The sequence below is a fragment of the Dreissena polymorpha genome, chromosome 2, assembly GCF_020536995.1.
Source record: "Dreissena polymorpha isolate Duluth1 chromosome 2, UMN_Dpol_1.0, whole genome shotgun sequence".
NCBI lineage: Eukaryota > Metazoa > Mollusca > Bivalvia > Myida > Dreissenidae > Dreissena > Dreissena polymorpha.
This window is the reverse complement of record NC_068356.1, coordinates 88,457,908-88,470,711: the sequence shown is the minus strand read 5'-3', so window position 1 is coordinate 88,470,711 and position 12,804 is coordinate 88,457,908. Positions and strand designations below refer to the sequence as shown.

The following is a 12,804-nucleotide window of genomic DNA, read 5'->3' as shown; positions in this document are numbered from 1 at the left end:
AACCTCAATGACTGTTCTTCTTCATATCAGGATTTAATGACTAAGATCCATTTTGTTTCTTCATGTTGTCAATTGCAGAAAAAACAACAAACACGTGTGTTCTTAACCTGTTAAAATCGATGAGTACCATTTTTTCACACAGAAGTATACCGGTAGCCAAACACACATATACCTGATACTCCTGCTTTCTTCACGAACTTGATTGATAGGTGTTTACCATACTTGTATTTTCAGTTTTGTTTCCACATGCTGATTTTACTTAATTAAATTGTGTTTCTTATTCCTGTTTATATGTCGGGACTGATTGAGTTGGTTCACCTCTGGAACAAGGACGTAGAAATGCTCTATAAGGACCAGATTATGGAACAAAAGAAGTCGTATTCCCAAAGGTTTCTTTTTTAGGATACCATGTTTTTTTCTGGTTTAAAACGTATACATTTTTTTCATTACTTTGGTCAACACATAACTTGAAATTCATGAAGGTTTCCGTCCCCTCTACTCCAGATTGGGTCGTGTGTTTTTTTCTGGTTTTAAATGTATACATTTGTGTCATTACTTTGGTCAACACATAACTGGAATGTTTCTATCCCCTCTACTTCAGCTGGAGTCATGTGTTGTTTTTCTGGTTTTAAATGTATACATTTTATGTCATTACTTTGGTCAACACATATCTGGAATGTTTCTGTCCCCTCTACTTCAGCTGGATTCATGTGTTGTTTTTCTGGTTTTAAATGTATACATTTTTGCATTACTTACTTTCAATACATTACTGGAATGTTTCTGTCCCCTCTACTTCAGCTGGAGTCGGGTGATGCACTACATCATGGAGATCAATGAGCCCATGTCCTCCTAGCGCATGATGAACCCTGAGGCAAAGATTCAACTCACAGCTTGAATACCATCATATTTCTGTTAGCATTAGAATCATGTGTCATTTTTAACATTTTCCTCCTCTTAAATGTCAGTACCAGAAGATATAAGACGTTCTGGTGGAGTAAAGAATTTGAAATGGTCAGTTTTTAGTTAAGACTTAACAGGAATTCTGATTAGTCTGATTAATTTACTTGCATTACTAATATGGAAAGTAATTGGAAGACTGTTGAGTTCTGAGGTATCTTTGAGATGATAATTTATATAATTATCTCAGATTCTGAAGAGTTTATTTTCTAATTATATTGTAATCAAAAAGTACAGTACACAGTTGAAACTTATTTCTTTGAAGGAATGTTCATTCAATTCATTTTCATTCAGTTAAAAGAAAAGAAGAAACAAAATATAAAGGACAAATTTACGGTTCGTATTTGTAAATTATGTTATGTATAGTTAATATGTATGTTTCATGACATATTAAGTACACATCTTTAAAAAGCAGCCTCTGTCCTCGTATGCCATTCTATTGGCTAAACATTGCATAGTTGTTTAACCTCATTTATTTATTAAAATTGTTAACCCAAATATAGTCCAAGTAGTCCTATGCGTATTTGATGGATGTAAGCTTTAGCTGGGACTTACTAGGAATTTGAAACTTGATAGGGGACAGCAATGTTTATCTAAGACGACATTTACATAGATACAACCATGAATGTAAGAAATTACAAAACAAACACGCTTCAGGTTGCCTTGTTTAGTTGGTACAGTTCTGGGCTATAAATAAGTGGATCATGGGTTTCACCACACGACTTGTTTGAAAACTGGTCAATACATTATTTCAAATGCCATTCTCCCTTTACCACTCTCTGATTCAAGTGGGCAGTTGTCAGTTACTGGCATACATATGTTCACTCCGTGCTGGTAAATCAGCATACCCAGGGAACATGTATGATAACTTACTGCCATATAATGACTGAAATAATATTGAAAACAGTAGACAATCCTTAACAAAAAAGATCACACAGTTTTAATGTATGTATGTAAGTGAGGTGTTCATTATCTTGCAGGGTTTCAACAAAGAACTGGAAGAAATCGTTCGAACCCAGAAGACATACGCCATATCCGATGTTGAACTTAGGGCTGACATGAAGAAAGACAATGTAGAGTACATTTTCCCGCTGTACAGGATCTTCCTAGAAAAGTATTGCAAAATGAATTTCACCAAAAACCTGGACAAGTATGAGAGATACAGCGTTGAGAATGTGCAAGGTATCATAGAGAAGAAACTATTTGATACAGCTGCCTAGTCGGTTATTCTTCAGAGATGTAATTCTTCATTGTTTACTTCCTGATTACTGCCCCTTGCATTGTGAATTATGTATACAAAGAAAAAAGCTAAAACATCCTTAAACTGTTTTTAAATGGATAAAAACATCTTCGTCCCCTGAATTTCTCCTGAAATTGAATCTTTTCGATATTAGATTTTTCATTTCATCACTTCTATAACAAATTAAAACTTTAATTGATTTGATTTTGAACTTTGTTTTCCAGAATTCAAGTAAAGTTGTCGTCCTCATAAAAAGATATTTGACAGACAAAATTTACTTGCATTTCACGTTTCTGTTGTGTATGTTTAATTGTGCAATATATACTTGAAAACTATTAAAATAAATAATTATCATATTAAGTATTTATGTTGTACCTTGTAGCAAGAGCAAAACTTATTGTCTAGCAAACTTTATGTCAGTGAAAACAAATAAAATGGATTTTCTACAAGGGCTGAGTCTTTCAAAACTTAAAAAAATGGTTAAGCTGATCCCCTTTAAATTTGGGATTAAGTTTTTTATGTCACTTAAATGTTCAACCTTTAGTATATTTGTTTATTTTAAACGAATATATATATGCGCGAAAAAACTTCAAATGTTTGATAATCATCTAATAATGTTATTATCCCCCTTCCATGACAATGGCGGAAGGGTTGATATTTTTACCCCTGTTCATATGTATGTCCGAGTTTGTGTTTGTGGAACATTTCTTATTTTGCTTATATTATTTTGTACATCATGAGATTCAGAAAAAAATGGCACACATGATTATTATAATAAGACAATGTGTAACACGCTCGACCATGTTGCTCGATTCAAGATTCATATGAAACTTTGATTTTTTGCTTATCCATAATTCGTCTATAGGGAACATTCATGCTCTTGTGTAGCTCCGAAATTTTTCGTTCATTATGGAATTTCAAAATAAATTTTAACAAATTATCTTTATATCGAGAAGACTGTTAGCTTGTTATAACTGTGTTGCTCGCATCAAATTTACTGTAGGCACTCGGAGTTTTTATGAATGTTTATGCATAAATAGTGAAGATACATGTGAGTGTCCATCCAGTAACTGTGTTATTCACGATGGGATTTTAAAATAATTTCGCTCATCATATCAAGACAATGTTTTGTGTGCAACACATATGTTTCTCCAGTTGACTATTGGAGTGTATTAATATTCCTAATATGTATGTAGTGTAAGTATATATATATGTGCTTCTTATACCTTAGCTGTGCATGAAGGGATTTGGGGAAAAATGGCAGCAATAACATCATTTCAAGATGACACGTGATATCCACCAACAATGTCGCTTACTATAAGATCAAGGTCACAGTGGGCAGTTTTTGCAAATCTGTTACATGTTAAAAGTTCATGTTCATCCCGACCCATAATTTTGTTGTGCATGATGGGTTTTAAAAAGTTATTAAATGATCTTCATATCAAGAGGACACGTCGCTTGCAATATTCAAACGGCTTGCTTCAAATTTGCAATGGACATGTTAAACGTTTCCTTATTTCTTGTGTTTTTAATATAAAAAGCTAACTTGTTTGCATTGAGATTGTGTGAAAATATGCAAGAACTATTGACTTTACATGTATTGTCTATTGAGCGGAGCCCTGAATAAGATATCTTTCTATAAAAAAAAACACACACTTATCATTGCAGTTATAAACAAAGTTCACTGATTTTGTAATGAGGAATTAATTCTTAACAGCTGTCAAAGGCAGAGGCATTTAGATTAGGCGTTGTCCCTCAGTCCGTCCGTCTTTAAGCGCATCTGTCTGTCACAAAAATGTTCAGGGCTATACATGTTTCTCAGAAACAGATATCAACACGAGACTTTATGCATAAAAACCATAACTCTTCACTTTCTTAAATATGAGTTATTGCCCTTTTTTGTGTGTGTTTGATGTAACTTTTCAGGGCTATAACGCATAAACTATATAAGATTTCAGCATGAAACTAAATGGGTGTATATATTTCAATGAGGAGAAGTGATATACACAAAAAATCGTAACCGTACACTTGACTAAATAAGAGTCATTGCAATTTGTTGTTTTTCTATTATGTAGCTTTACAGGGCTATATCTCAGATACTACACAAGATTTCAAAATGCAACTTTATCAGTATATAGATATCAATAAGGAGAATTGTCGTGCACATGAACAATAACCCTTAACTTTCCTAAATAAGAGCAATTTGTTTGTTTTTGTAAACTTTTCAGGACTATATCTCAGATACTATACAAGATTTCAGAACAAAATTTCATGGGTGTATAGATACCAATATGGAGAATTGCAATCCAAAATAACAAATACCCTTATAATAAGTTCTCCACCATTTAATAAACTAAATGTATTGTGTGGGGGTAAGCCGCAATAAAAATCATAATCTGCTCTCCATGGAAAAGGAACATGCTCACAATTTTATGACTAGTGAACAAAAAAGCAAACTAAAATAATAGAAAGTTCTTGTATAATTGTGTTCCATTTTAATCTTAACCTGAAGATCTTAACAATAAATGAACAGTTTTCAAGGTGAAAGAGTTGTTTGCTTTTAAGTTTTGTAAGCACAATATTCTACTATTTAAGAATGGTTGCTGCATTAATTGAATAAGCCATGCGTGTGTGGCGTGAAATTGTTTAATAAACAACACTCATTTATATTTGCTAAACAAGAAATTTCATTGATCACTAAGAACAGCAACAACAACGTGTTACTGATCTTAGTTACTGACTCCAAGACATCACAACTTCATAGCAAATTAGAAGTCTGGAAAACAAGTTTTCACCAAGGTCATCACGCACCTATCACTACTCCGACGCCCAAACCATGGCCTAATGATGGGTGCTGTGGTCTGAGTAGAACGGAATTGTTGCATTGTAGCGTCTGATCGTGGCGTTGTAGCACCCACTTGTTGCACTGTAGCATCCACTTGTTGTGTTTTAGCACCCACTTGTTCCTTTGTTGCACCCACTTGTGGCGTTGTAAGGCCCACACGTTGCATTGTAGAATCAACGTTTTGCATTTTAGCACTCACTTGTTGCGTTGTTGCACCCACTTGTTGCATTGTGGCATCCATATTTTGCATTGTATCACCCACTTGTTGCGTTGTAGCACCAAATCGTTGCATTGTAGCACCCACATGTTGCGTTGTTACACCCACTTGTTTTATTGTAGCACCCACTTTTTGCGTTGTAGAATCCACTTGTTGTGTTGTAGAACCAACTTGTTGCGTTGTAGCACCCAATTGTGGCGTTCCTTACGGAGCCTGTGTTGCGCCAGACTGCGGCAAACTTGACGCAGTTAATGCTCCGGGCGAAGATTGTGTATCGCCCGATTTTGGCGTTCCCGCGGGGGCTTGTGAATGAGACGTGCTGGAGGCTGATTGTGAAACACTTGATTAATTAGCGGTGCCTGCAGGGAATTGTGTACCTCCCGTTGCAGAAGTTGATGACCCGGGGTTTCCGCTTGCATTTGCTTTTGTGGATCCTGTTAATTGCGATGACGACGTTGAAAGGACAGCTGTAGACACATTTGAAGATGTCGCAGGTGGCGAAAAAGTTGTTTTTAACTTCGTAGTGGTGATTGATTGGGTCATTCTTGTTGTCTAAATCAAATATAGTACAAATGTTGTATATTATTCAAAATACATATTTACGTCAATTTGCAACCAATATTTAGCATTTTGATGCTCGATACTATTTGTACTTACATGTTCCATTACTGTAAATCTGAGGATGTCAAACTGTCCGAACTGATACAAAGTTGAACCCAACACATAAGGCTTATATATAGGCACATATAGTCACCGTGCTTCAAGAATAATATAGCTATGACGATGATTGGTGAATTGTTTCAATAATGAAGTGTACAACTTAAAGTGTATACGAGATAAATAGGACTAAACTATCACCGATACAAACACTAATTTCAGCTTATGTTTTGATGCGATGTTATTCGTGTTCTTTGTTTAGACATGCGTTTATTTACTGTTGTGTGATATAACCCTTTAATTTACACTCACCAATTTGCAGTAGACAAAATACCTTGCTAAATCAAAAATCTTGACGGTAGCGTACACAAATGCCACCGAAACCCTTTTTTGAGCTCGACTATTCATTGCATAGCTCTAGCATTACTTCTTATCCAAATGTCAGCATCTGCGTAAAGTTGTTGTTAAGGGAAACTTGCATATCACTGTTTCTTCTACAGGTGATCAGTTGAAACTCCACACGTGTTTAAGGTCATTGTGTGATGTCACTTACCAAGTTCCATTACTCTGGCATGAAATTTAGAAGAATTATGTTCCTTTTTATGCCCCCGGATCGAATGATAGGGGGTATATTGTTTTGGGCCTGACTGTCATTGTATTGTGTGTCTGTCTGTCTGTCTGTCTGTCTGTCTGTCTGTCTGTCTGTCTGTCTGTCTGTCTGTCTGTCTGTCTGTCTGTCTGTCTGTCTGTCTGTCTGTCTGTCTGTCTGTCTGTCTGTCTGTCTGTCTGTCTGTCTGTCTGTCTGTCTGTCTGTCTGTCTGTCTGTCTGTCTGTCTGTATGTCTGTCTGTCTGTCTGTCTGTCTGTCTGTCCCAAAACTTTAACCTTGGTCATAACTTTTGCAATATTGAAGATAGTAACTTGATATTTGGCATGCATTTGTATCTCATGGAATGCACATTTTGAGTGGTGAAAGGTCAAGGTCATCCTTCAAGGTAAAAGGTCATTTTTTTCTAAAATAGCTGCCGTGCAGCTTAAAAGCGGCGCAGTAGGGGGCATTGTGTTTCACAAACACAGCTCTTGTTTTACTTTAAATTTTGATTTAGGTAAACGTGCAACATCTCTATTTCACTTGGTTCACTACGGGTTTTCATTGAATTTTCTCATATGTATTTGTTTTTAGGTCCCTTACATTCAGACCTATGGTGGGACTGGCATTTGAGGCCAATTGGGTCAAGGTCATTGTAAAGAAAAATTGTTTTCGCTCTCTAAATTGAGTCTGGATGGAGATATACTGCTGCTATCTTGTTTTAGAGTAATTACATTCAGACCAATGATGAGACAGGCATTTGGGCCAGTAAGGTCAATGTCATTGTTACTTAAAATAGCAAAGTTGTGTTCGCCTATTTACTTGAGTTTGGATTGAAGTTTAGTGTAAGTGTGTGTTATTTAGCTTATATGCAGAACTTGCTTTAAACTTTATTATATTTTAAACTAGATTAACTGGTAAATTGATTGAAAATCATGGTCGCATTTCTTGTGTTTATAACATGCTATCAGCTCAAAGTTTCTACATATACTCTACATGTACTACATATATTAATCTTCAAATACGGCTTTATGGTCATTACATCAGTTGAATGACAGAACATTGACATCATAATATCAACGTCGAATGCGCTATCTTCGGACAGTTCTTGATATCTGAGTAGCTACTTATTTCAAACATGTGCAACAGGAACATTCTCAGTTGGTTCTACACATTAAATGGTACAACGAAAGCTTCATATTTATTGCGTGTTATTGTAGACGTAAACGTATAACGGCCAATTCAAGATACTTACGTTGTAACACCACCTCTCGGTCCGCCCTGGATTGTATACTGTCCGGTCTCGTTCATACCAGGCTTTAAACTGAAGCTGTGAATGTTCGGGTCCAAAGCGAAATGCTGGTCGTCCTCAATTCTCACGTCGATATCCTAGTCAACGGCACCAGCGTTCTGTACCGTGAATGGAATGTCTAACGTCTCGTTGGCCCACAGTGTCACCCCTGATGATCAATTAGTATTTTTAGCGATATGATACTCAAAACACATAAATACAGATTGTTCGCAATATTTATCAGTACTCAAGATGATTTTGCTTTTGAAATAAAGCTATTTATTAAACAAAAATGAATATCCAATTAAATGTTACGTGAGCAGTATTGAAATAAAGTGTATGAGGTGATTCACAAAAATTACAATCCGTTTACATTTGTGAGATAAGTAAATAAGGGTCCAGTTATAGCATAAAACATATTACATTTTCTTTACCTCTTTTTATGGGTGTTTGTTAGTTACATGAAGAATACCGGTAGGTATACTTACCTTTATATTGTATTTGTCACTATACAACACTTAAATTTATGTTAAACATTATTGTTAAAAAGTGTATACCTGTGAGCGGTGGTATGATCAAGCGTAAGGTGACAGGTGTAATGAGGTTTTGGTCCACTCTTCGAAAGTAATGTTTTGTTGGGGATGAATTGTCTTGTCCTTGTATTGCAACCATAAACGACTGGAAGAATAATAATGTATCAACTTAGAATTCTGTTGTGGAAATAAATTTAATGTAATGCAATCTAAATAAATTGAATGTAATGCAATGTAGGAAAAGCACAATTTAATAAAAGAAAACAAGAATATACGAGTGTACATGCGAACGGACAACATTTTGAACCGTTATTATAATGTCTCTTCTATTTGTTTCATTGTACTTTTCTAATATTTGAATAATCGATATTGAAATAATAACACCGAAGTTCCAAATTAATCCGAAGTGTACTTAGTTTACATATCTGTTTTAAAGTATGAATAATAAAATTATGTATACTCATCGAAACTTATGGTCTGTGGCTATGTAAAGTTCCTCATCGGGAATTGTAATAGTGGCGATGAAAATGGTATTTCCTCTTCTTCCGCCAACATTTTGCAACCTACCAAAACCTTAAGGATTTAAGCTGTCCCGTGTCATTAGTAAAATTGACATCACCGTGGAAACCTTTCCGTATTCAGGTACCTCAACAACCATTTTGTACGTTGCCCCTGAAAAAAAGTTTCTCAATGTAGTTTTTACCTTTAATGTCATAAACGTGTACATTAAAGTTTTATCTTCCTAACTAAAACGCAGTATCATATGAACTTATTGAATGTGTTATTTGACACAAAAGGAATTTGTCGGTTCAGTTTTAATGTATTAATAAACATCTGTTCATCGCAACAACTGCTTACGTAACTAATGTGAATGACAATATTTTAGTTAAATTTGTATATAATTTGGTATTGTTGAATATTGCATTCTAATAAACGTCTAACCGGAGATTGGTCGTCCCTTTATTTCGTATTCTCCAGAACCACCCATCCCAGTCTCTACAAATTTGTGTGTGAAATCCACTTGACTTGTAGCCTGAATGGTGACGTCTCATATAAGATTGTCCATTTTCATAATTTTCCAAATCCCGTAATCGGATGCCTATAAACAAGCAAAGCCGATTTAGAAAATGATTTTCATAGTCATACCCAAATGTCTTGTTTTCATTTTTAATTCACTTACATTATAATTCTTTGATCTTGTACCTGTGTGATGTTGATTTCTAGAAGAGCTACAACCGATCCTGCGGACGCAGATCCGATATACGTGGGTCTTGAAGAAGATGGTACCACTTAAAGACAATTTTAGCAATTTTTTCGGTGATCTCAAATCGGTGCGTGACTGAACAATGTTCCGACTTTAACAACACTTTCATGATGACTGTCAGATAATATGAGCCTTTACAATCATGTAATTTGGCGTATGATCTCATGACATTAACATACAATATTATGAACAATATAGTTTAAGCTAAGCCTTTTTGAAATTTTATGAGGAAGTAAGCACATGCATTTTCTGTCCTTTATGTACCTGATGGCGTCATTGCAATTACAACAGGTTGTGATCTCTCCGCCTGCACACGAACGATCAACTTAGTTATAGTATCATCAACAAAAACCATGAAAGTTTGCCCTGCTGCAGCGGTGTAGGAAAATCGCATTATATTCACTCAATTAGTTTCTAAGCTTTGCTGAAATAATAAATAACAATGCAAATTTAAGATAAACAAAAGTTTTATGCCCACGTTTCATTTAAATTTCAACAATTCAAATAATTCTGGTTTTATGTTACAAAAATGTTGAAGAGAGAAAATCCAACTGCAACATCACCATTATATTACTGTCACTAAAAGAACGTTAGTTAAAGTTTTAACTTGTTCCAACACGCATCTATTGACCTCCAGTAATTGTATTAACCTGGTACTGACCTTTATGCATGGATATATTAAAGTACCGTTAACACGAATAAATGAGTCAATCGTTTTGATCTGACCCCAGTAAGTAGTCATGGTCTCATAACAAGAGGGCCATGATGGCCCTGTATCGCTCCACTGTTTTTTATGCGAAAAAAGCGTACAATGCGCATGGGTTGAAATGTACTCAAGCATGGGACTTTCTCTTTCTATCCCTCGTCCCACTGGGCGCTTAAAGTTGGAAGGGTGAGCATTTTTATATATTGAAAACGTTACTACGGTGTTAACTAAACAGACTAAAAAGCCCGGGAATTGTCGCACAGGTCCTTTGCTTATAACGTAGGTACATTTATCTCTCCAAAAGATATTGTCGTTCTTTCTATTTCACATATTTTTAGATGCTGAAGATCAAAACTACGCATGTTCTACAAGATTAATGAAAGTTCCTTCATTCAATCATGAATCTTTTTCCAAAATTCAAAAAAGTGTTTGTTGGTTTCGAAGATTCTGTTACTTATATAGTTCATGACATATGCAAAATACCTATTGACGTAGATCACCTGAACTTTACTTCATTCTTGAGGTATAAGTGAGTGAAGCAGGATTGTTAACGTGGTGAAGAAATTGTTTATTGTACAAAGAAGATATTTGCCTGAGGAAACATAAAGTTACAAGTTTTTCAGGTTCATGAGGTGCCGAAAGGCAGTAGGAATGATAACTTTGTAGAGGTTGTTTGTTAAACAAAGTAAATGTTAATGAGACAAAAAAATGAATTATAATTCATCAAGATGTTGCGATCATGGCAACACTGCTTGCATATGGCGTGAGGTTTAAAGAGATATCATGACAAACAATTAGCTTGACCTAACTTTCCTTTACTTTTTCCATTTGACGTGCCAATAGACCATAACTCCTTCTGAAGAGTTTGTTTTCGTTTTGAAAACAGGACTTCCGGTTTCAAAAAGGAGAAATTGCTCATGATGAGCAATTTCTCCTTTTATCACAATGATTTCTACCCCACCCAGCCAATTTATAAATAGTCCTTTACAATATTATTTCTCGTCTGCAATCTCTTTCAATTTTAAATGTGTCTTTTGGTAAAGGGTTAACATTTATGGATAGTTAACATGTTGGTCTACCTTTCACGCTCGACATGTATGCATTTATCTCTTATAATTAAAAAGTTATTCCAAGTGCATTTTGATAAACTTTTAGTTTGAGAAGAAAATTGTTTATTCATCCCATAATGAATAAATAGCAAACACGCATAAACATGCAAAGTTCAACGACTTCATGTGGCCATGTTTTTTGACGAATCAAATTTTCTTGAACAACTTTTTAATGGGAGCCCTCAAGGGATAAATTTGGCCCCAGGGGCATAATTTGAACAAATTTGATAGGGAATTATAAGATGTCACTACATACCAAATTTGGTAGCCCTAGGCCCAATGGTTATGGACAGGAAGATTTTTAAAGTTTGCACAAAGGAGTCTTTATATAAGCATATGTTCAGTTTTGTGAGCCCCGAGGCAGGGTCAAATTTGAGCCCAGGGGAATAATTTGAACAAATTTGGTAGAGGATTATTAGATGTCACTACATACCAAATTTAGTAGCCCTAGGCTCTATAATTATGAACAATTGATTTTTAAAGTTTGCATAAAATAGGCCTTATTTAAGCATATGTTCATTTGTGTGACCCCCGGGCAGGGTCAAATTTGACCCCAGGGGCATAATTTGAAAAACATGGTAGAGAACTTTAAGATTTTAATACATACCAAATTTGGTAGAAATAGGCCCAATGGTTATGGACAAAAAGATTTTTAAATTTTGCACAAAATAGGCCCAATATAAGCATATGTTTAATTTTGTGACCCCTGGGGAACGGTCAAATTTGATCCCAGGGGCTTAATTTGAACAAACTTGGTAGAGGACTATTAGATGTCACTACATACCAAATTTGGTAGCCCTATGCCATACGGTTATGGACAAGAAGATTTTTAAAGTTTGCACAAAATAGGCCTTATTTAAGCGTATGTTCATTGTTGTGGCCCAGGGCAGGGTCAAATTTGACCCCAGGGGCATAATTTTAACAAACTAAGTAGAGAATTAGATGTCACTACATACCAAATGTGGTAGCACTAGGCCCAATGGATAAGGACAAAAAGATTTTTTAAAGTTTGCACAAAATAGTCTTTATATAAGCATATGTTCAATTTATTAACCCCCCAGGCGGGGTCAAATTTGACCCCAGGAGCATAATTTGAACAAATTTCTAAGAGGTTCACCCCAGTAACATTTGTGAGAATTTTTATCAGAATTGGACTTGTAGTTTATGAGAAGATGTCTACAGAAAAAGTTAACGCACGCACTCACGCACGGACGGACGCACGCACGTACGACGGACACAGTACCATGACATAAGCCCCGCTGGCCTCTGGCCAGTGGAGCTAAAAACACTCGTGCAAAACGTGCAAACACAGAATGGAAGGCAAATATAGAAAACAATATATGCGTAAAATGTATGCTATTGGGTTCACGATAGCCATGTCAATGTTGTCGGTCTAC

General features: G+C 35.5%; 2 protein-coding genes and 1 long non-coding RNA gene across 12 annotated transcripts in view; 1 reads left to right on the top strand and 2 right to left on the bottom strand.

The window, feature by feature from the left end:
- The window catches only part of LOC127867975 (exocyst complex component 7-like), a 166,145-nt gene extending 163,636 nt beyond the window's left edge, over positions 1–2,509 (top strand). For 2 of the 10 annotated variants that reach the window (XR_008043832.1, XR_008043830.1), the window contains 3 exons: positions 799–911; positions 1,252–1,293; positions 1,938–2,034. Coding sequence is in view for 5 of the 10 variants with exons in the window: in XM_052409513.1 (XP_052265473.1) it covers positions 1,252–1,293; positions 1,938–2,177 (282 nt within the window). In the remaining 5 variants the exon portion in view is untranslated. Of the gene's footprint in view, positions 1–798; positions 912–1,251; positions 1,294–1,937 lie in introns of all 10 variants that reach the window. The other 8 variants (XM_052409520.1, XM_052409521.1, XR_008043829.1 and 5 more) reach the window with 7 other exon arrangements.
- Positions 1–12,804, bottom strand: part of LOC127867980 (uncharacterized) — a 35,539-nt gene that overhangs the window by 18,635 nt on the left and 4,100 nt on the right. The window lies entirely within an intron of this gene.
- Positions 4,528–12,763, bottom strand: LOC127867981 (uncharacterized). Its single transcript, XR_008043837.1, has 7 exons — positions 9,857–12,763; positions 9,532–9,617; positions 9,271–9,427; positions 8,789–9,000; positions 8,353–8,473; positions 7,760–7,964; positions 4,528–5,811 (listed from the first exon to the last, which is right to left on the bottom strand). It is a non-coding gene; the product is annotated as an uncharacterized LOC127867981 (long non-coding RNA).